This window comes from Pelecanus crispus, chromosome 3, assembly GCF_030463565.1.
Source record: "Pelecanus crispus isolate bPelCri1 chromosome 3, bPelCri1.pri, whole genome shotgun sequence".
Lineage (NCBI taxonomy): Eukaryota > Metazoa > Chordata > Aves > Pelecaniformes > Pelecanidae > Pelecanus > Pelecanus crispus.
The window spans coordinates 18985621-19009578 of record NC_134645.1 but is presented as its reverse complement, the minus strand read 5'-3'; the positions used below and the strand labels follow the sequence as shown (position 1 = coordinate 19009578).

Here is a 23958-nt window from a genome sequence, read left to right as displayed (position 1 = left end):
TTAATATCGAAAATTAATGTGTTGTATTCTGTAGTGGCTTTGCATTGATGTTAGGAATAATAAATACAGCATCTCTAATGTTTAGTTACATGACCTTTACTATTTTCCTTTGCTTGAATAGCTGTGTAAGAATTGCCAGCTTTGGAAGCCTGAATTATAAAGCAGCTGTGATGGATAATTGACCATTCAACTTTGAGAATGGAGCTTCCTACCATTATAATTAATTTCTATAGGCATCCACATGGCTGATTACTAGATTAACCAGTGGCCTGAGGGTGCTAATGTGTTGCATTCAAACTCAGCTTCCTTCCTGGCCTTTAATACAAACATTAGATAGCTAGTAAAAGGGTTTGTACAAAGCTCCAAAAGCATAATTGAAAATAGTAATTAAAAAAGTGTGCCACTATAGTATATTCTGCTTGTAAAATCTCTGAGGCATCAAATGTAGCAATGTTGGTTTGGGGTTCCTTTTTTTTCCTTGAGTGTAAAATGGAGAAAAAAGAACACCTGCTTTCAGCCCAAACTATAACAGTGATTATCTCTCACTCACTGTGGAGATTTTAACTGTGATAAGAGCTTAACTTTTCCACGCTGGACCAATTGCAATGAAGGACTCAAGCATCATATCATAGGGCTATTCAGTGTTCAATTCATAAGTGCCTGGCCTTGGGAATGGAATCCAAAATCCTGCTTTAGACAGTTGGGTCTAAATGCAGGATGGGGAAGAGTTGTGTCCAAGGTAGGCACGTGCTTTGCAGGAGCTAGCTGCCTTCAGCAGGAAGGGTGGAAGCCACAGATCCACCCACAGCAGCCTGTAGGTGGATGCCCAAGGTTTTTTTTCTGGAAGGTAGCTCTGAATCCCCCTCAGTCAGAAAGGTAACTGCCCAGGGTCAGCCATTTCCTGACACCTGTGCCATGACATGAAACAAAAGCAACTACTGCTCAGCTTTGTTTTAGAAGGAAAAAAACCCTGAATTTTGTGTGAAGTTTGAAAGTATCCGCCACATCAAGAAGTTGCTCCTGTGGGGACCGCTGTGCAAGTCAGCAGCTGAGCAGTATGTATACATTTTGAAGCAGTTCTGTGCAAGGGCAAAAGAGCAAGCCGGGGCATATATGATACTTTAAACACTTTAGATGTTGCCAGAGTTGGAATGCAATTGTCAGATTTGGGTTTAAATACCTGAATAATAATCATTGCTTTAAAAACACAGGCCTTTTCCTGTGTGAGATTGTTAATGTATCAAAAGCAGTGAGAGCACCCTAAAAAGAACACTTGCAAACTCAGAGATGGGAAAGGTGGGAAATACCAGTCCTGTGCAATATAACCTGTGTAATACATTCTCTTTTGGATGTAATCTTTTGAAAAGATTCTCTTTGGTGACCTGGCACAGAATGGAAAGTTAGGATGACATCTCCCCCCAAAATGTTCGTTATTATCACCTCTGCTGATTTTACAGCTAAATTCTTAATATTTGATGTAGTTCTTCAATCACCTGATTGTGAGAGAAATAAGTAATTTTAATAGTAATCCTTTCTGGTTGTACAGAAGAGCTCGAAAATATGATTGGAGTATGTTTGTTGTTCTTATAAGCTTGTTTTAGATTATTGAGTAGTTGGATTCAGCTGTGCAGAAAATGATACTTCATCAAGACTTTTCATAATATGTATTCACCAAAGGGCTGAAATAGTGCCATATAAATCTGGCACTGCTTAACTTTCTCAGATGCTGAATTTTACAAGCTAAATACTGCTGCTTTATGTAGATTTTTTTATGCAATATCTTTAAAAAAATTTGGAAAGGTTAAAAAAAATTATTTCCATTACATGCATTTGTAATAATTCCCTTATCCATCTTTATTAGGGTTTTGACCATGATTTTTCAGTACTGCTCCACATACTAAAACCACTTGGGTTAGAGATGGATACATAACTTGCCAGTGAGAGAAGGTCTGAACCGAACAGAGAGGACCTGTGGGGACAGGGTTGTTCAGGGAAGAGAAGGCCTTTCCTGTGAGGTCCCTCATGTTGTTCTCCTGTTGCATACGATGGCTGAGAAGCAAGGAACAAGGCCAGCAGTGCTAGGTCTTAAAAAGATGGTCGTGAAGAGTTAGGAAGACCGAGTTCTGCTCCTACACCTTCCTGTCGTATAGTCCGTGTGGAGTACAGGGCTATCTGGAGAGGGCATGGCTCTCCGAGTGGAGGGAGTGCTGTTCTCTCAGAGGTCCATGCTCCTGGGCAGCCTGGGAAAGGGAAGGACAGTGGTGATCGATTGAGAATTCAGCTAAACCGGATTGGAGTTTCCTGGGACAAAGCAAAAGTACTTCTTGAGCCTGAAGGCTTTTTAGTCCTGCTGAATTTCAAAGGCCTGCTGCAGTAAGTGGAAATGCTGATGCTTGTGACCTTTTACTAAGAAGCATCTTTCATAACAGGGAGTGATAGGCAGCCTAAATATAGTGGTTGCTACCAGCTTCCTCTGTAATTCACAACCCTTCTGTTGTTCACTTGTTCTGCTTGCTTTCTTTTTAGCTCCCTTATTCATAGGTTTGCTATCCATCATTATTTTAGTTTTCTTTCTTTTTTTTCTGATGAGATACGTGAAGACTACCTAGATTACAGCACCAGGAAATCAGATGAGCTTCTAATTCTAACAGAAGTGTTGCATTTCACATGTTGTCTCTAGATGTCTTTGAATTGTAGCACAAGTCAGTTTGTAAGCCAAGAGTTTGCAAATAGTTAGTCATTTGATAATTTAGCAGTAATATTGAGTGCTGAACTTAAATGCCCCCCTCGTAAATCTAAGACAAGATTTTCATTTACTCACAAAGATGTTTGGGTAGCCTCCAAAGTACAATTCAGAAGATCGTACAGCTCGCAAGCTATCTTGTTTGCTTACCGAGAATGACATTTTAATCACAAGAAAAATGGGCTGGAAAGACAGTGATGTTCTCCAATCTTTAGAAACAAAATTACTCCTACCCCAGTTATAGATCTTCATGTAAAGGCAGACGTGTCCTTTCATTATCATTCAATGACACTAGAAAAAGGCCTTGTCTGAAATCCATAAAATCTTGCTGAAATTTGGCTTCTGATACAGAAAATCAGAGAATGGGATATGTCACTTTAGAATATAATAAATGTGTTAACTTCGTGTCTCTGAAGACATTACAGAAAAGCATGAGTCATTTGAGTAATGCAAGAGAAAGTGAATCAGAAGAAATCTTAATGCTTGCAAATAGGAAATGGAACCAGAATTTTGATTCCCCAAAATGAAAAAGTCATAATATAAAAGAATTATATTCCTTAAACAGAATCAGACTTGGTATGAAAATGTATCGCTTTCATTTCTCCAATCTTAAAACTACGTTATTTGAAAATACAAATTTAAAATTAGGCATGATGAATTTAAATGTGATTACTTTGGCAAACCTAGAGTGTGAAGAAATAATTTTCCAAAGCAGAGTGGAGAAAATACTTTTGTATTGGGGAGTGCCGATTAGCCTTATCACAGTGCAGACTGTGAGTAATTGGGAATAGAGTCATTTACTTTGGTTAAAATAGTATTGGCTTGCTAATTTAGTATAAAATAATTATTTTCACAGAAAGAAATCTTGAAGTCGGATCTCATTGTCTGCACAGCGGCTGCTGTTCTGTCATTTGCTGTCAGTGCCAGTACTGTCTTTCTATCCTTAAGGGTGTGTATCTGTCCCTTTTTTTTTCTTTTTGTTTTTTCCCTAAGGTATTCTCTCTTTTATGCAAAACCACAGGGTGCTTTAACTGGAAAGAATAGAGATTGTGGGAGGAGAACTTAGCGAAAATCTATTTACTCATCATGATAACTTTTTTTTTCATGTGCAAGGCAGTTAGTTTATGGATATTTGTATTAATTTTGGTGTTACTTATCTGATGTCTCTTTCCTTAAACCTCTGCATATCCACAACTCTCTTATGATGTGGAGCCTGGGGGACAGAATGAGTAAGCCTGATCACTTGCCTTTTTTCCTCCAATTAGGAAGGAAAAAATTGGTTAATTGTGTGTGCAAAATACATATTTCAAAATCCATATCCACCTGTGGAGTCAGAGTTTGAACACAGGAATAAATATTAATTACACAAAAATACAATTATAGGAGCTATTAAAAACTGTTAAAAAAGTGTTATATAAAAATCTTGTTTGCAAAATATAACCATGTTTTGTTTTTTCTCTTTTGGCCCAGCCATTTCTCAGCATTGTCCTGTTTGCTTTAGCATGGACTGTGGGATTTGTAACACATTACGTACTTCCTCAGCTTCGCAAGCATCACCCCTGGCTGTGGATCTCCCACCCCATACTTAAAAGCAAAGAGCACCAGCAACGGGAAGTAAGAGGTTTGTAATAAAATCTTTTCTAAACAATGGATGCAATGACTTGTAGTTTGTCTTGGCTTTAAAAAAAAATCCAGAAGGAACAGAGCAGGGAGAATAAATTATGCTTTACATTTTCCTCTTTTGAATAGCATGCATAGCCCATCACTTCCATTTCCCCCTTGCCCCCAGTCACCTGAAAATCTGTGAACCTGTCAAATTTGTCTCCTGAGACCACTGCACAGAAGGGCTGAGGCTGGGCAGGCACCTCTGGAGATTGTCTAGTCCAACACCCCTGCTCAGAGCAGGGTCAGCTAGAGCAGGTTGCTCAGGGCTGTGTCCAGTTTTGAATATCTTCAAGCATGGAGACTCCGCAACCTTTCTGGACAACCTGTTCTAGCACTCAGTCATCTTTACAGTCAGAAAGGTTGTTCTGGTTGGTGTTTTTCTTATGTTGAAATGGAATTTCAGTTTGTGCTCATTTCCTTTTGTCTGGTCACTGGTGACTACTGATACTAGTCTGACTCCATCAACTTTACCCTCCCCATACCCAAAAAATGCCCCTGATCAGGCATTAATAAGATGCCCCCTGAGCCTTTTCTTCTCAGGCTAAGCAATCCCGACTCTCTTAGCTTCTCCTCCTATGTCAAATGTTCCTGTCCCTCAATCATCTTACTTGCCCTAAGTGGCCTTTCATGAGCCATCGCCTTTTGCTTTTACATTACAGTACTGTCACTTGCTGTGTTGGTTGATATGTTATAGTTCATGTGTAATACATTGGTATTTTATATAATTTAAAAACTTAAATGATTGATGAAATTGAGGCAGAATTTTTTTTTATTTTCTGACATATAACTATATATCATCTGAACAGCATGGGTGGTGCAACTTAGAGTTTTAATTTCCATCATAATGCTTTTAGAGAAACATTAAAATTGAAAGAAACTTTGAAATTTTCTTGAAGATTTGTTCTTGCTTAAGTCTGCTGGCTTCAACGGGTAGTGCCCTGATACATGTGAGTATCAGTAAATATTTTAGTATGTTGAGGTCTGATTTCCTGTTCTCATACAGTTATTTCTGCAAGCAGACAGTGTACTTTGAGAAGCACAGCTTTTTTTTTTTCCTCCCCCCAGCTCTCATCTTGCCTTTGCTACCAACGAAAAGCTTGCTTGTCATTTCTTGATGGATCCTGCGCCTTAATCATTCTCAATATATGTTCCTGAGGTGTTTGAAGACAGAGTTGTCAGAACACAGTCTGCTGAGGGACTTTAGTCTGTTTTTCAACTAGACAACAAAAGAGTTCAGATCACTCTCTGCAAAACCATGCATTAAGGATTTAAATCCCCTTTTAAAAAAATCATGTCTCTCAAAACGATTACTTTCCAAACAGGGCTTGGGTATGAAAAAAGTACCCAAGAGACTTGGTTGAAGGTTGCTTTTTAACTTTTACTGCAATACACCAAGGAAAGTGTGGTAGAAATATAAATCTTATTAAGGATCATGCCCAACTGAAAACATTGTTTGGGGCTTCCTCTCCCTGATAATCGGTAATTCTGATGAATACTCAAGTTTTATTGTTTGTTACATCACTTAATCATAAAAGACTACTGTAGGATTTATTTCCCTTGTCTTGATTAAGTCTGTCTTCATTTGTCAGAAAACATTGTTTTCCTAAATGCAATGACTCAGCTTTTGAAAAGGTTGAGGGTAGAGATCTGCCAGACGGATCTCCGCAGATGGGTTTCCTTTGCTTTGAGATCACCTGCATTTCCTATGCTACCTGCTGTGGGCAGCAGGCTTTTTTCCTTCTTTTGCAGTCCTCATTTTATATGTGGTCCATTTCTGCACTTTGGGGCTTAAGTATTATTGCAATGTACCCGGTGTTGTGTGTTAGAAAACAAGAGTTTAAAAAAAAAAAGTATTTCAGTCCCTTAGGCTGCTGCAGAGGCTTTTTATCATGTTCTGAGATGAGACAGGCTGAGGAAAAGGTTGTGTAATCCCTTTGATAGATATGTCTGACAGGCTGTCTTCTTTCTTTTACCCTGTAAGCAAAATGTAGGAGCCAAACTTAAAGGTTCCCTGTTTGTATAGCAAGAGAAGCTTGGAAAAGGACGGTATCCTGTAGTTGTCGGGTGTGGACAATGAAAGGACAAGTACACAAAACAAGATTGTGTGAGGAGCTTTTACTGCATAGAATTTAATTTTCAGATTCCACATTTTTGACAAGTGTAGTGCTATGGGGAGACGAATGTTTGCTGGCAATTAGATGAGCAGCTGGTAATGACAATTCTACAAGTTTATTCCTGGCTTTGTTTCATAGATTCTGGATGAGCTGCTCAAACTTTCAGGCTGTCTACAAAATAGCAATTATCAGACCAGTTCTCATGATGCCCGTAATAACTCATGTATTACTTGTCATTGTTTTGCCTGACTGCAGGAAGAAAGGCTGAGGTCAAGATGTATGAGCTTATGGTATAATTGGAAAGTAGTGCAGGACTGAGTGAGAAAGAAACCCTGAAACACTAGAGACTATTTTTTTTTCTCCTTCCTCCCAACTACTGCTTTTATACCCCACAGATTCATGTAAGCCATTCTCATATCATCCACATCTTTCCCTGGGCCCCCTCTGAATATGAGCTCTTTTTTCCTGTCTATATTGTCCGCACGCACCTCTCTCTGCTCCTGCAGCTACCTTTCTTTTGGTCTACTTGATACGCACATCTCTTTATTCAAGCTTGAGTTCTCACACAGAGCTTGGCTTTGGGCAGCTGGATGAAGTTCTTGAGTGGAGGCCTGAGAGCAGTTTGTAGTTCAGGAGGAGTAGAGAGGAACGGAGAATAACAGCTAGGTTCCAAAAACGGCATTTTGCCGTGTGTATGAACTTTTAGGAGGTCGCCTCTAGGTAATAAGAGGAGGAAATATTTTTACGTTATACCAAGAAACAGAAGTTGATTATATTTTCTGAAGGCAGATTTTTGCAAGAGCATTGCCTTAGCTTAAGATACTGGCAAAGCATGACTTAAAGCTAATTTGGAAGGATTGCTTTTAGACCTTTCTCTTTGAGCCTATGAAATATACAACTGTGCCTGTAGAACAAAAATCTGTTGATTCAGCATGTCTTCTTTGCCTGCCATTGAAAAGGGGTGTGTGGGAGGGTGGGATGCATATACATAATTGTTTTCATTTCTGCAGGGAAAATTATTGGAGACTCAGTAGCTGGCATTGTTATTTGAGTCAATACCAAGTTCTGCCTTTTTGCGTTCACTGTTTTTCCAATAACCTCATCTAGCTGATCTCAGTTAAGAATAAAGACATTATTTTTGTCCGTACACAAGTGTTTCTGCACTCAGTTCACGTAACTTCTCATGGCAGTTGAATTGCACAGAGCATTCAGTTCTTGTTTTAATGCTCATATTAAGCACTGTGATGTTGTTACAGAAGTCTACTGCAAAAAAGATATTTGTTACTGGTGAATGATGTGATCCTGGCAGTTACTTTTTACAATGGCTGTTTAAGTGTTTTGAGAAACATCTATGACAGTTTCTAGCTCCTATTAATTCTTCCGTCTTTAGATCTCAAAGGATATTTCATTTATCAATGAGGTCAATGATACTTTGCAGTCTAATGAACAGTGTTTTGCCACTATAAGATGGGGAAGGAGAGGCACAGATTTTAAATGAGGTTCCCTAGGTCATCCATGAGGTCAGTGCCAGAGTTGGAGCGGGCCTCTCCAGAGTCATTACATCACTGAAAGTGCTATTTAATATAGTGACTGGTAGTTGGATTATGTAGAAACTACCATCTAACATGTACCGTCTCTTACCATTTCTGAGCATTTCTCATGAGTGCAGTTACAAGCAGCAAAACAGATACTCTCTGAATTCAGAGAACAAAATGTTTTCTCTATTGCAAAAGAATTATGGATTCTGTTGTTTCATAAATTAGTTGGTTGATTGTATTTATTAATGTGAGCTAACTCATTTCTTCTATGGTATTGCAGTGCAAAAAATGCTGATAATTTGATGAAATGATCTGTTACCTGAATTTCTATTTCAGATGCTGCTCATTTGATGTGGTTTGAAAGGCTTTATGTGTGGCTTCAGTGCTTTGAGAAATACATTTTGTATCCAGCTATAATACTGAATGCCCTCACCATTGATGCTTTCTCAATTAGTAAATACAAGAAGCTTGGTACACAGTAAGTAGATTATAACTCATGTGATTAGTAGAATATTTGGGTTTAGACTGAAGATTGAGAAATGAAATTTGTTTTCTTAAATAAGTCTGCTTGTCACAGTTTGCTTTTGTGCATTATTAGTTCAGTATACAATAGTCATTGGCTTTGCTGAAAGAAAAAAGCAAAACTACCTTAGCACATGCTAAGACGTGACTCCAGTGAGAGAGAAAGAAATTAAAAGATTAAAGAGCTATATATAGATATATGTGGAATGTCTAAATGTCAATTAAAAACAAGACACGCTATACCAGGCTGCAGGTGTTTGATGGGCATAAACACAGTGGGGTAACTAGAATTAATCAGATGAAAATGAGAAATCTAGGCTGGATATCAGGAAACATTTTCTAACTGAGGATTTTTAAGACTATGGTGTAGTCTCCCAAAGGAGTTATCGGAAGCTTCACCACACAAGTCTTTCAAGGCAAGACTGAATAAAATATTGAACAGTGTAGAATGGTGGGTAGTCCTGCATTAAGAGTGGTTTGAGAAAGGTAGGGATGCGAGTTTTTCCAAAGTCTGATGTCTCTGATACTAAGCAGAACTGGTGATGCTGATCCATGGTCTCACAGTATGATCCTTGCAGACAGCCTTTTATGGTAAATATTTTGGTCAGTGACTTGCCTACTGCAGATATTCAGCAGGCTTAGTGACTGCAGTATCCCCAGTGAGCAGAGTTTCTGCAGTCTTTTTATCAGAATGACAGTGATGCGGAGGATAAAAACAAAGAAACAACCTGTGTTCAGGAAGGAGGGTTCCATCAGCAGGAAAAACTGTTGGAGGCAGGGGAGTTCCTCAGTATTAATAATAATTTAGATTTGTAACTTTAAATATTAGATAAAAGAACTTTGATGTAAAAATTGTGTGTTTTAATTATTTTTCTCTCTTGAAGAGCAACACAGCTTTAGAAACTACACAACTATAAGGAAAAGGTGGCCCCTGCTTTTAGGGGCTGAAACTAGGACTAGGGTGTTAGTCAAATTTTCTGCATATTCCTCCCAGACAACTACTTTTCCAGAGAGACTGTCACCAGACAGAGATAGCCTGTGTAGTTCCCCATTGACCTTTTTCTCCCCAGGCACTTGGGAGATGCTAAGGCCAAGGTGCTTCAGGAGTTTAGGTGTGTTGTCCAGGGTGAAACTGAGTTCACACTCACCCCTCTCTTTGGTTCTGCAAGGCTGGGAGAACTAAAAAGTAATCAAAATGTCATTTGTTGGTAGTTAGCAGACATGACTGAATACATGCACAGAGCAAATACGTAGGGTTAGGAAGGTGCTATTTTTACATAGTCATTCCTCCAGGCTAGGCTGCACTTTAAAGCGTCACCTCCCTCAAGTGTTCAGAAGTTGTGAGTCAGTCCCCCAGAAATCTTGATATTGAGAAAGTAATTACATTTGTCTGCCTCTGATTGTTTGGCCTGTAGGGGAATACCATGACAATCCTTTCCTTCCTCATCCCCCTTGTGTCTGTGTGATCACCTTGGATTTAAAACCTGCGTTTTCTCCTTTTTCTTGTAACTGAGGTCTATCCACAACACTCCCAGTATCCCTTTTTCTCTGGCACTCCTCTTTAATATGCTTCCCCTACAGCTACCACATAAATGCCACATGCAAAACATTTGTCCTCAGATCCTACCTTTCTCCTCAACTCTGTAAGCCTGTGAGGGATCCTGGGTTCTCCTTGCTCCTTCCATAAACAGTATTACTGAGGGTTGTACTTTCTGTGCTTTAATACATAAATACCCATTTTCTGTTGTTATTTACTGCCCAAGGATCAGACCACATTGTGCCTTAGAGAAAGGAAGGTGGCACTTTCCAGCTCTGGGTCTGAAAGTATCTGAGGTCGTATGTTTTGCATGATTTAATTCTGGAGTTTTTCTCAATTTGAATGTATTTTTTTAAAGAAGCTTCATCTTGCTTTGTGATTTAAAGGACCAAAGTGGTTTGCTTCTTGAGGAGGCAGAACAGCTCCTTCACAGTCAGGAGTTTTCTTGAGCTTTCCAGGCCCTGATGTGCTGGTTATTAATGGGACCCATGCTGACAAGCTGAAAAGCCTGTGCCTGTGTTACCTGCCACAGAGGCTTCAGAAATAAGTTCCCCTTTCTCTTTCTTTCTCTCTCTCTCTTTCTCTCTGCTGGGAGTTAAGGCCCCAGGAAAAGCATCTTGTGTGGCAATATCTTTAAATAAGAGGGATAATGAGCAAATTATTTTCTGTTACCCGTGAGAGCATGATTTTATAAAATGTCATTTTTTTGTGAATTTTTCCGCATGTTAACAGATCCAGTGAGGAAAAAGTCTTCCTTTTGCTCTATGATCTGTAAGTTTTCCATGTGAAAATTCCTCCATGTTGCAAGAATTTTCTTCTTTCTGAAGAATGTGAGATCCAACTGGTTCATACAGGACACACTGGGATGGCTTCTAGTGGCTTCAGAATCTATTTAGCTTAGTCATTAGGCTTTCCATTCAGAGATCTGGGGCAAATTGAAAAGAACAGCTTTGACAAGGTGAGAAATAAGGTCAGCTTGGCATTTCATTCCAACAGTGATGTCCTGGCAATCCTTTAGAATGACCTGCACTCAAATAAAGTTGCATCTGCATTACAGAAGATACACAATGATGAATAAATGCCACATAAAATCAGCCTGGAAATGTATAGACTTATGAGCCTTGCTGGAATGATGAAAACTTGTTTAGAGCTTTCTGGCCTGTCAAGTGTCAGTCATGGCAGCAGGTATTCTCGTGGTTCACAGCAGGATGGAGGAGAAACTTCTGTGCATTTTCCAAACACCTGGAGTACTTTGAGTCACTCATTATGCATTGAAGTCACCATCTATTTTCACCAGCATCAAAAAAACAATGCATCTCCCAAAAAGTGAATGTGCTTTATTTACTTAAGAGAAGTCACCTGGCTCTCAATTAACAGGGAGTTACTTATACATGTCTATTAGGTTTGGGTTGTCTTTTCAGGAATAGATCCAGTATGGTTCTTGGGCATCAACGTGCAAAACTGCAATCCAAATATACTTGTTTAACTGCCAGAAAACCCTGAAGGTACCTAATATCATGAAATACTCCTGAATTTGACTTGATGGTTCATTAGGAGGCTTGAGATATACTTCTGAACATGCCCAGAGCTTTCTCTTATTTCTTATCTTATCCTGACTAGAACCCAGAAACGCAAAGGTTTTGAACTGAGAGCCGTTTTTGCAGCATCCCCAGTATGTGATCAGAATTGAGCTCACAAAATACTGCTTTGATTTCCTTCCTTTTAAAAACCTTGATGGAGAAGGTGGTGTTGCCCATTTCATTTAACAAGAGTCCAGCTGTTAAGCACTTACCGGGAAGTTAGAGGCTGTGGGAGGTTTGCTCTTGATTCTTCCTGCTTTGTTGGTAAGGAAATTCTTACAGGGGTGGGGAATCGTGTGTTCCAATTTCTACTCCTGACCCTGTTCCTGTGTTTTTTAGTGGTTGTTCGATAAAATACAGAACCATGCAAGCCAAAAGGAATGCGGCGACCCAGACGGAGCTCCCGCACAGACACGCGCCGTCCAGGTCACTGGCTGCAGGGAGTGCCTGGGCCTGTCGCTTGTGCCAGACGGCAGCGGGGACGGCAGATGTCTTCGGTGTGAGCAGGTGGATGATCTGCTCAGCCTGGTGGCAGAGCTGAAGGAGGAGGTGGAAAGGCTGAGGAGCATCAGGGAGTGCGAGCAGGAGATAGACTGGTGGAGCCGCACCCTGCCCTCCCTGGGGCCAGGGCAGCAGGCGGAGGCCCCACAAGGAGCAGAGGATCCCCTGCCCTCTTGCCGGCAAGCAGAAGGAGGGGATCCAGGAGACGGGGGGGAATGGAAACAGGTCCCTGCCCGGGGAGGCAGGCGAATCCCCTCCCGGCCTCCCTCACCTCCCCAGCTGCCCCTACACAACAGATACGGGGCTCTGGAGGTTGAGGGCCAGGCAAGCGGGGAGGGAGGTGAAGGGGAAGGTCCAGCCAGGGGGTTGCCGAGGGTCAGTCAGTCACCCCCACGGATTACGACTGCCCCTGTTAAGAAAAAAAGGAGGGTGATTGTGGTGGGGGATTCCCTCCTGCGGGGAACTGAGGGCCCGATCTGCCGCCCGGACCCATCCCACAGGGAAGTCTGCTGCCTCCCTGGGGCCCGGGTTAGGGACATTACGAGGAAACTGCCTGACCTCGTGAGGCCCTCCGATTATTACCCACTGCTGGTTATACAGGTGGGCAGTGACGAGATTGCAGAGAGAAGTCCTAGGCCAATGAAGAGGGACTTCAGGGCACTGGGGCGATTGCTCGCAGGATCGGGAGCACAGGTTGTGTTTTCCTCTATCCCGTCAGTGGCAGCAAGGAACACTGAAAGGAATGGGAAAACTCACCTGATTAACAGGTGGCTCAGAGGCTGGTGCCATCGCTGGAATTTTGGGTTCTTCGATCACAGGGAGGTCTACACGGCACCGGGCCTGCTGGCGGCTGATGGAGATCGGCTGTCTCCAAGGGGGAAAAGGATTCTCGCCCAAGAGTTGGCGGGACTCATTGAGAGGGCTTTAAACTAGGTTTGAAGGGGGAAGGGGACATAAACAGGCCCGCTAGTAAGGAGCCCAGGGGCGGCATGGCAACATTGGGGGCAAAATCGACAGCCCAGCTTAAGTGCATGTACAGCAATGCACGTAGCATGGGCAACAAACAGGAGGAGCTGGAAGCCCTTGTGCAGCAGGATGGCTATGACATAGTCGCCATCACGGAAACGTGGTGGGACGACTCTCATGACTGGAGTGCTGCACTGGAGGGCTATAAGCTCTTCAGAAGGGATAGGCAGGGTAGGAAAGGCGGTGGGGTGGCTCTGTATGTTAGGGAGTGTTTCGACTGCATAGAGCTTGACAGTGGTGATGACAAGGTGGAATGCTTATGGGTAAGGATGAGGGGGAAGGCTGGAAAGGCGGATGTCCTGTTGGGAGTCTGCTATAGACCACCCAACCAGGAGGTAGAGGTAGATGAGGCATTCTATAAGCGGCTGGCAGAAGTGTCGCAATCGCTAGCCCTTGTTCTTGTGGGGGACTTCAACTTGCCAGACATCTGCTGGAAATACCACACAGCAGAGAGGCAGCAGTCTTGGAAGTTCCTAGAGCATGTGGGGGATAACTTTCTAATGCAGCTGGTAAGCGAGCCTACCAGGGGAGGTGCCCCGCTTGACCTGCTGTTTACCAACAGAGAAGGGCTTGTGGGAAATGTCGAGGTCGGAGGCCGTCTCGGGCTTAGCGACCACGACATGATAAAGTTCTCAATTTTGGGTGATGCTAAGCGGAGGGGCACCAAAACTATTACCATGGACTTCCGGAGGGCAGACTTTGCCCTCTTCAGGACCCTGGTTGGGAAAGTCCCTTGGGAGGCAGTCCTGAAGGGCAAAGGGGTCCAGGAAGGCTGGGCCCTCTTCAAGAAGGAAGTCTTAAGGGCGCAGGAGCGGGCTGTCCCCGTGTGTCGTAAGACCAACCGGAGGGGAAATCGACCGGCCTGGCTGAATAGGGAGCTTTTGCGGGGACTCAGGGAAAAAAGGAGAGTCTACCGCCTTTGGCAGAAGGGGCGGGCAGCTCAGGAGGAGTACAGGGATCTTGTTAGGTCCTGCAGGGAGGAAATTAGAAAGGCAAAAGCCCAGCTAGAACTCAGTCTGGCCAGTGCTGTAAAAGACAATAAAAAATGCTTTTATAAGTACATCAGCAATAAAAGGAGAGCCAAGGAGGATCTCCATTCTTTGCTGGATGTGGGGGGGAACATTGTCACCGAGGACAAGGAAAAGGCTGAAGTACTTAACGCCTTCTTTGCCTCTGTGTTCAACAGCCAGACCGGTCATCCCCAGGGTACTCAGGCCCTTGAGCAAGAGGATAGGGATAGGGACCAGAATGGAGCCCTCATAGTCCAGGAGGAAGCAGTTAATGACCTGCTATGCCACCTGGACGCTCACAAGTCTATGGGGCCGGATGGGATCCACCCAAGAGTACTGAGGGAGCTGGCAGAGGAGCTCACCACGCCACTTTCCATCATCTATCAACAGTCCTGGTTAACAGGGGAGGTCCCTGATGACTGGAGGCTTGCCAATGTGACGCCCACCTACAAGAAGGGCCGGAAGGAGGACCCGGGGAACTACAGGCCTGTCAGCCTGACCTCGGTGCCGGGGAAGATTATGGAGAGGTTCATCTTGAGCGAACTCCACAGGCAAGTACAGGTCAACCAGGGGATCAGGCCCAGCCAGCATGGGTTCACAAAAGGCAGGTCCTGCTTGACCAACCTGATCTCCTTCTATGACCTGGTGACCCGCCTGGTAGATGATGGAAAGGCTGTGGATGTCATCTACCTCGACTTTAGCAAAGCTTTTGACACCGTCTCGCATAATATCCTCCTCGGGAAGCTGGCAGCTCACGGCTTAGACAGGCATACTCTTCGCTGGGTAAAGAACTGGTTGGGTGGCCGAGCCCAGAGAGTAGTGATAAATGGTGTTAAGTCCAGTTGGCGGCCGGTCACGAGCGGTGTTCCCCAGGGCTCTGTTTTAGGGCCAGTCTTGTTCAATATCTTTATCAATGATCTGGATGAGGGGATCGAGTGCACCCTCAGTAAGTTTGCAGACGACACCAAATTGGGTGGGAGTGTCGATCTGCTCGAGGGTAGGATGGCCCTGCAGAGGGACCTGGACAGACTGGATCGATGGGCCGTGGCCAACTGTATGAGGTTCAACAAGGCCAAGTGCCGGGTCCTGCACTTGGGTCACAACAACCCCATGCAACGCTACAGGCTTGGGGAGGAGTGGCTGGAAAGCTGCCTGGCCGAAAAGGACCTGGGGGTGTTAGTAGATAGCCGGCTGAACATGAGCCAGCAGTGTGCCCAGGTGGCCAAGAAGGCCAAGAGCATCCTGGCTTGTATCAGGAATAGTGTGGCCAGCAGGAGCAGGGAGGTGATTGTCCCCCTGTACTCGGCGCTGGTGAGGCCGCACCTGGAATACTGTGTCCGGTTTTGGGCCCCTCACTACAAGAAAGACATTGAGGTGCTGGAGCGTGTTCAGAGGCGGGCAACGAAGCTGGTGAAGGGTCTGGAGAACAAGTCTTATGAGGAGCGGCTGAGGGAACTGGGGTTGTTTAGCCTGGAAAAGAGGAGGCTGAGGGGAGACCTTATCGCTCTCTACAACTACCTGAAAGGAGGTTGTAGTGAGGTGGGTGTTGGTCTCTTCTCCCAAGTAGCTAGCGATAGGACAAGAGGAAATGGGCTTAAGCTGCACCAGGGGAGGTTTAGACTGGAAATTAGGAAAAATTTCTTTACGGAAAGGGTGGTCAGGCATTGGAACAGGCTGCCCAGAGAGGTGGTGGAGTCACCATCCCTGGAGGCGTTTAAAAAACGGGTAGATGTGGCACTTCGGGATATGGTTTAGTCTGGTCTACCCTTGATTAGTCTAGAGTGGGCTTGGTAGTGTAGGTTAATGGTTGGACTGGATGATCTTAAAGGTCTTTTCCAACCTAGATGATTCTATGATTCTATTCTATGATTCTAAGTGTTCACGGTCTGGAGCCCAGTACTGTGTCACATATCAGGGGAGTGCCCGTCTACCCCGGTGATGTAAAAATTCGTGTGTCTGAGACCTTTCTAGGATCTAACCCCCAGAATAGGCTGTGTTGTCAAGAGATCAAAATTGCAGCCCAAGCAAGACCATCTTTTTCATTCTGTAAAGTATCTTAAAAACCTTAAAAATGTGAACCTCAAGTCTCTTAAGTTCAGATACATATCCAGAGACTGGAGTGGTTTTTTAAATTCAAGGGGTGCCAAGTTGTTACCTCCATCTTTCCTTCTCATATAATTGCATTTCCTTACACAGAAAACTGTGTAGTTTTCTGGAGGGTTAAAAGAGGAATGTTATCTTCTTGCAGATATAGCAGCAAGCACTTTAATTTTTGAAGATCAAACTTCTTGATTTTCTGTGTGGTCACTTACTATTTAGAGTTCTCAGCTTAATTTCACTCTCTGGAATATAATAAAGGAGAGTAAAATTCAGGCTGCATGCATTTTACAGCACACAGATACAACACAATTTCTTCTCATCTGATGAAGTAATTACTATATAGAATAGATGATCTTCTGATCAGGAACAGTGGTAAGAATTTCAAGCACTTCACATCTATGTGCATTTCTATCCAGAATTTTGGCATTGTGTGTAATGAAATTACGAGAATAATTATAAACTCTGTCAAGTGAAGTTTCTAGTAATAAAAAGACTGGAGTCCGTTCAAGACTTTTTTTTCAAATTACAGTGATGCATTAATGGAAGTGCCAAGATATTTCTGAAACTGAAGTTTTATTTTAAGAGTTATATAAAAATATCCTTTCTAGATTCTTGGTTTTTAATAGTCGATACTACTGTTTTTAGTACAGAGTTCGTTCTTTATTACAGATTACAAGTGTGTGATAATGATAAGGGAAAAATATGAAATTGCACATGGGTCAAGTAAATGTGACTATTAAAAGAACATAGGATTAATATCAGAAATCAGTAAGATGTGTAGATTTAGATATAATATCATGGCAATCTAAAATACATCTATAAACAGCTATTTGTATTTAAGAGCCTCATTTAAAGCTTTATGACTTTGACTTGATGAGGTTTTTCTTTCTGCCTTTCTTACAGCTGTGATATTATCCTGATAACAGTTGCTGGGATGAAACTCCTCCGCTCCTCATTCTGTAATCCTATTAATCAATTTGTTACTTTGAGCTTTACTGTAATCTTCTTCCAATTTGACTACAGAGACATTTCAGAAAATTTCTTGCTGGATTTCTTCATGATGTCCATCGTGTTTCATAAGGCAAGTTTTATAGCTGCTGTCATTTCTTTGGAAAACACATTTCATAGCTTTATTTATCTTCTCAGTGTCACTGTGCTGATCAATATGTGGTAGGATTTTATAGAAGTAATGAATGCATATATAGACACGGATTATTCATACTATAGAGGAAAAAATCTGTAAGCTGAAGATAAGGTTCCAGTTAAACGTCTTCTCTGTTTTTGTGCAATGTTTTGCATTTACTTTTTGTTCACATGTTGCTATAGAAAGTTCAGAATTCTTGTTTTCAAGAGGAGAATCCTCAATGAGTTGGAAAGAGCCTCTTGGGTCATTAGTGCAGGGCTGCCCTCCAGATCAATCGTGTGGTATTTTTATCTAGGTTTCTTTTGAATGCCTGTAGTGTTTGACTCAACAACTTCCTTTGGGAAATTATTCCATTATCTAATCATCCTCATGATAATAAATGTTTTCCTAATGTCAGCCTTAACATTTTTCTTTTCCTATTTTCGGTCTGTTACCCTTGTGATGCTGCCCTTAACCTTAACCTCAGAGCTCCTTCCTCTCTTTTACATTGTTAACTCTTGGAGTGTACTTTAGTTGAAGTTACTTTTAAAAAAAACCCTTTCTGCATCAGTCAGATCAGATCCTGTGTTGATTTGCTCTCTATACTGTTTCACTGAAAGAAGCAGGTTTAACTGATACCTTGATAAAACATGAGAAAGTATAGCAGACTTGCCTAAAGCTTTTACCAATTCTTTTGTATTTTGTTTTGTTTTCACACTTCTTGGTCCCTGATTGCCATAACATATGGTACAGTTTGTCCAGGGGTAACTCTGGTGAGGTGTTTGTTGTTCGGGGTTGGTTTTTTTGGTCAGGCTTGTTTGCTTGTTTTCTGTTTCTAAAATATTCCTACTATATGTGTGAATATGACCCAGCTAACACAACTTAATTTCTTGAGGGGAGAAAGACATGGCAGTTTCAGGCTTCCTAAGGAAAGGCCCAGTTCATTGGTGTTATGCTGGGAGTTGGAAGTCATTCAGGCAAAGAGTGAAGCAGAAGTTAAATGCTTTTCCTGGTTTATTTCTGTGCTGCTGTAAAGGAGGAGGGGAAGGGAGGAATAACAACAACTCAGTGAGGGACCTTGGGCTCGCTCTTTGATCTTTGATCTTTGATCTCTTTGATCAAGTTTACTCTTGGATCACACTCCAGCAGGAGCTTCACCTGCTTCAAGCCTTCAACCCTCAGACCTGTTCTGCTTTCTCTCTGCTGGGGTGAAGAGGCAAGGGTTGGGGAGGGAGGGCAGAAGAAAAGGAGCAGAAGAGGTACAAAGCCCTGCTTTACAAAGAACCCCCGCCCCATGCTCCGTGATCCTAAAATAGGGTTAGAGTAATTTTTTAAGCTTCTTACCTTGGAATGAAAGATGAGCAGTGAAAGTGATGCAGAGGTTGGTAGCATTGTGGCCGTTTTCAGTATTTGTTGCATTACTATGTTCCCTGGAGTAAGGGGAGAAGATTGTCAGTGATGTGCATCAGTGGACATCCCATGTCTGGGTAATGGCTTATTGTCATTCTCCAGACACCTTTTTACAAGATCAAAAAATTAGCACCCCAGAATTGAAGGTCTCACTATTCATTAATTCTTTTGAAAATCTTGACCTTGTGAGCATATCACAAATACTGGTGTGGATTATTGCATGGTTTTGGAAGAGTGAGATGTAATGGCTTTTCAATGTTGTTTTTTTTGGGAGTTGCTTAGGTAGTTTGAAGCTCCTGTTTACAGTAGAAACACTAGTGATAGCAATAGGAATTGAGATAATGAAGGATGCATACCAAATTAAGCAGAGATGTTTGCTAGAATAACTACTACTCTACTAGGCTGAAAGCTTGTAATACAGACAGATATGTTTTGAAAATGTAGTTTTAGCATTGATCTGCCATCTTCTTTATATCTGATAATATCTGAAATTTTGCAGGTCATTAGTTCATCAAGTGGACTTCTTGTCCCATTTTAAAAAATTAGAATTAAATGGTTGAATTATTTATATTACAAAAGCACATACACAGTTACATGATGATCATCAAAGCCAATCTGAAAAATAGCATTGCAGATGATAGCAATTAAAGTCCTATTAATTTGAAATCATAAAGGGCATCAGTCTTCTTTACCCTAATTAAGGTCTGAGCTTTTATTAGCTCAGTATTGTGGAACTTTACTAAAGGATATGGTCACTTGAGGAGAAAGATGATGTGTGTTTATTTGATACTGTAGCCCTAAGCAAGCTGCATCCACCTCTGTTTCTAAAAGCTTTGTGGGTCTTCACAGATTCTGTCCATCTGTAGTTCAGTCATTTTTATGTTTGCAACTGTTTTTAAAAAGAAAACAAAAAACTGAAATAGTTTCTATTACCATCACCTTTGGCTATGCAGAACTTATTACACAGTCATAGCTGATTTCTGCTTACTCACTGAAAGTGTCAACTTACCACCCTCTGAATTAGGGAACACTGGAAGTGCTGTACCTTAGTCATAGTGATGGAAATTTTTAAGCATGGTTACCCCACAAAAAATATTTGCATGCTCTCAAAGCACTGTGGTAGTAAGCATTTATTTTCTTCTGCCAGGCACTGGGGAAGAAGGCATCTAAATTCAACAGACATTCACAACTACACTAGTGACACTTGAAGCAGATTATGTTGAATAAAACTTTGCTAATAATGTTGGGTAGAATATTTCTGAATATCTCACTGATTGTGCTTCCCTCGTTTTCCCCATTGTGCTGTTGATTTAATGTAATTTAGTCAAATCAGAAGCTCCAAATGAGCATTTTGCTCCCTGAACAAGTTGGGGCATGGAAGTCCAAATCGCTGCTCGCAGATTTTTATCTCTGTGTGCAAATAGCCAAGCCACCCACATTGGGGTAACACAGAGAACAAAAGAGTCTATTCAGTTCTGTTCCTGAGGATTTTTTTAATCAACCTGAATTTTTTTGGTTTTTTAACATCATAGGACTTATTAATATGACATGGTTAATTCACTTCTTTTTTAAAAATCATTAGCTGTTTACATTTTGACAAGTTGCGGAATGTGAAAACTTAATGCTAAAAGTTGATTAGGCGTATGCAGAGTGTGCTGTTTTGTCTTTCAAATTGCCATGGGAAGGGAGCAAGATAAACATTTAGGAAAGACTTTCTTATTTATTTTTAAGAATGATTGCAGCTTTCAATTCAAGTGGAACAGGACTTCTCCATCTTTCTTATGCTAAGACTTTCCATGCAGCCAGCCCAGTTTGTCTCCTTGGCTACAGCCTTGGGATTCTTCTGTCCAAAACTCCCATTGTCTGTATTTTTAAATCAGACCCTAGTGGCCTTTTAAAATTATATGATTGCTCATTCAAAAATTGTGGGTGTAATGCTTTACAGGAAGTCAAACCGGATAATCAAGATAGTTGTCTTGGTCTACATGACTCCGCGTAAACTTTTCAAATGAGCCAGTGTTCTCCCTGGACTTTTTAGGAGATGCTGTCAGTGCAAAGGTTAATAAGAATGTTTGTATTCATTGAAAATGGAAACCCACAGATAACTGAGAATATATTCTTCATAGGCACAGCAAAGATGAAATATATAACACAACTTAGGAGATTTCTTCCTAGACTTCTAACAGTAGGAAAAACTCTAAGACTTTTTCTGTAATAGGGTAAAAAATGTAGGAATATTAACCAGTTTGGAGGCATGGAAAGAATAAACAATTTGGGAATGATGAAAAGATGGACCTTTCTTCCACCCTCCTGACATCTACTGACATAATACTTAACTGAGGAAAACTAGACAACATACATGAGAGGGAGAGCATATGGATAGTTAAGTGCATGTCATAGCTCATCTAGTCCATCTTTCTTCAGTGTGATTTAAAAAAAAAAAAAAAAAAAAAAAGAATGTGTCCAGCACTGCTGCTCTTGGCAGATGTGTGAGCTGCTTTTAAAGGATGTCTGGAATAACAACTGTTCAAGTCAAGAATGAACAGGTATTAAGTGTGAAGTAGAAACCAATGCAAATCACTCAGTGAGGATATTGGTTTGGAACTGGCTGAGTGTTAACACTCAGGGCAAGGCTTGTCCCCAGCTCTTTTTCTGTGTTCTCTTAAAGATGTGGCTTTCCATTTAATCCAGTGCTATGGGCGTCCCCTAAATCTTGCTGGTGGAGAGGGGTCATAGTGTCTCCCTGAACTGCTTTTGGAACCTCAAGTGCTGCTGATATTGAGCTGAAGGAGCAAAGACAGCAAAAAAGCTTGGTAGTGCAAACGTGGATGCTTCTGGCTGTAGCATGCTCTTGGCTACTACAAAAAAAAAAAATGGTGGGTGTTTTTTGCCAGTGTGTTCACTACTGGGAGCAACCAGCAGCATGTTGGAGATTCCTGTATGCCAAACTGTGCTAAACCGGTTCTTTTACCAGCAACTCTTTCAGCTGAGAAGTGATACCTGGCTTTGGAATATGTATTTTTTGCCAAATCTGTGTAGCTTCCTTTAAGCCCTAAGAATGAGCCACCCCTAGCTTACACACTTATCTACTATGCAGATGCTGATGGGAATGGTAAGACCCAGTGTCATTAGCCCTCTAATGTATAGGACTACGACTTCTTATCTCTTTCAGTGTCTTGTATGCTACTGGCAGTCAGTTTAATGGCCTCTTAATTTGTGTGTGTGGATGAACTAATTAGCAATACTAAAATATGAAATCACCTTATATTTTCTTATAGTCAAGTCCTCTGAGGGTTCTGAATTTGTCTTCATGCATAAGGCAAAATAATCAAAGAACCAGAGCTTGTTAAATTTACCTTCATTAACACTGAATTCATTTGCCTAAGTACTCTTACCCCTGCTGAGCTCACTTAAGAATACAATTTCCCTCTCTGATGTTTTTTCTTCTTTCCCAGAATACATTTTCCAGCTAATAAGGAATCTGCATTTTTTTATTTTTTATAAGACTTTTTCTCTTTCTGTACACTTCTTTCTGCCATAGTATCCAATGTCACACATTTAGGAAAGATGATCTTTATGTCAAAGTAGCTCCAGCTAAGACAGCCAGTTTGTAACAACCTGCTAGACCTGTGCTGATGAGGCTTAACTTTCAACATCCACAACACAATCCGTTGGACAGGAAAGAAATTATGCATGTCATCTTAATTTTCCTTCATTTTATGAGAAAGTGCTACCAAGTGCATTGACCTTCTTGGTGCTTTGTTGAAGTCAAGTAATTAACCTATTGGATCTTTTTATTGCCTTTGTGGCAATAAAACTCTTGGTTGGTTGGCATGTCCCATTGATTGATTTAGGTGCTACTTATAAGTCAAAAGTCTCACTCTTTTTCCTGTCCCCTTCTGATTTTTCATCCTTCTCTAAATCTGATGTTTCACTTCAAGGCTTCTGGCACTAAGTCATTAATTCATATTTTAATCCATTTCTTGCCATTCGTGCATACTGAAATCCAATGTCTTAATTAGCTGCACCCTCTTGGCTCACAGCTGTTTCCTCAAATTTTGATGTCTGGCATATAAATCCTGTTAAGACACTTTCTGCTGAATAAAATACCCAACGCTATATCTGATATTTGGCAGGATAATCCCAGTGGTATTTTCCATAGACTCCTTAACTCTCTTGAGCACTGTACAGTTCATATTTCCTTTTAATATTGGAGAAATGGTTTAATTGATTTTTCATTCAGCTTTCCATCACTGACCTCTTTGTCAGACTTCACTCCTGACACTATTCCCACATTGCATTTTCTCTCCTTTTTTTTTGTGTTTTTTCCTTTAGAATGGGACAAATGCACTCAGGGGGGCAGGGCAATGTACACCTGCTCCCTGGGTTCAGTTTGGCTCACTGCGCACTGAGGACTATTTCATGTACTTTCATGCTGTTAGAGACGTGTTCTTTATCTGTTGATGCAGGCACTGGAAGAGAAATCTTGAGTATCTGGTGCTTCAGCACACAACTTACTCTGCATTTTTTATGTGTGCTTTTAGTAAAGGAAATTTCTGGGAAGATACAGTCTTGGCAGGAGCCATGCCTATGAAGGTTTCACTGAAGAGGCTGGATCAGTGCAGCTCCCAGCTGATTTATTTCACTTGTCTGGTCCTCTGCAAATTAAACTGATTAGCTCTGATCTTGTCCTTTTTGCCCACCTCGGGAGATAGGGGAGACTGTTTCTTACATTACCACAGGCTCCTTCCCTGGGCTCTTGCTGTCAGCTAACAGTGTTGGAAGAAGCAGCTTCTGTCATGAACAGATCCGGGGCTGTTAGGTTTTATCATCATCTTATTGTCATAATCCTCATCACACTTACTTCTGCCTGATGGTTAACATTTAACTTCAAATGTAAGGCTTCCGAGGCTTGTTACTCAAACTGTTTAAAACATGCCTGTTTTGCACACTGTCGATGTTAAGTACTGAACACTGTGTTTCAGGAATGTATTCCTCCGAGGTTTGATATCAGAGCCTTGGACTGATTGTATTTTGATCCTCTTATATATGTGGCGTTAGACAGGGATCTTGAAATCCCACAGTATAA

General features: G+C 41.6%; 1 protein-coding gene across 1 annotated transcript in view; it reads left to right on the top strand.

Moving 5' to 3' along the window:
- The window catches only part of PCNX2 (pecanex 2), a 164026-nt gene that overhangs the window by 72563 nt on the left and 67505 nt on the right, over positions 1–23958 (top strand). Inside the window, exons 18-21 of the mRNA XM_075707554.1 lie at positions 3600–3692; positions 4214–4364; positions 8397–8538; positions 17240–17417. Of these exons, the coding sequence (XP_075563669.1) occupies positions 3600–3692; positions 4214–4364; positions 8397–8538; positions 17240–17417 (564 nt within the window). The remainder of the gene's footprint in view (positions 1–3599; positions 3693–4213; positions 4365–8396; positions 8539–17239; positions 17418–23958) is intronic.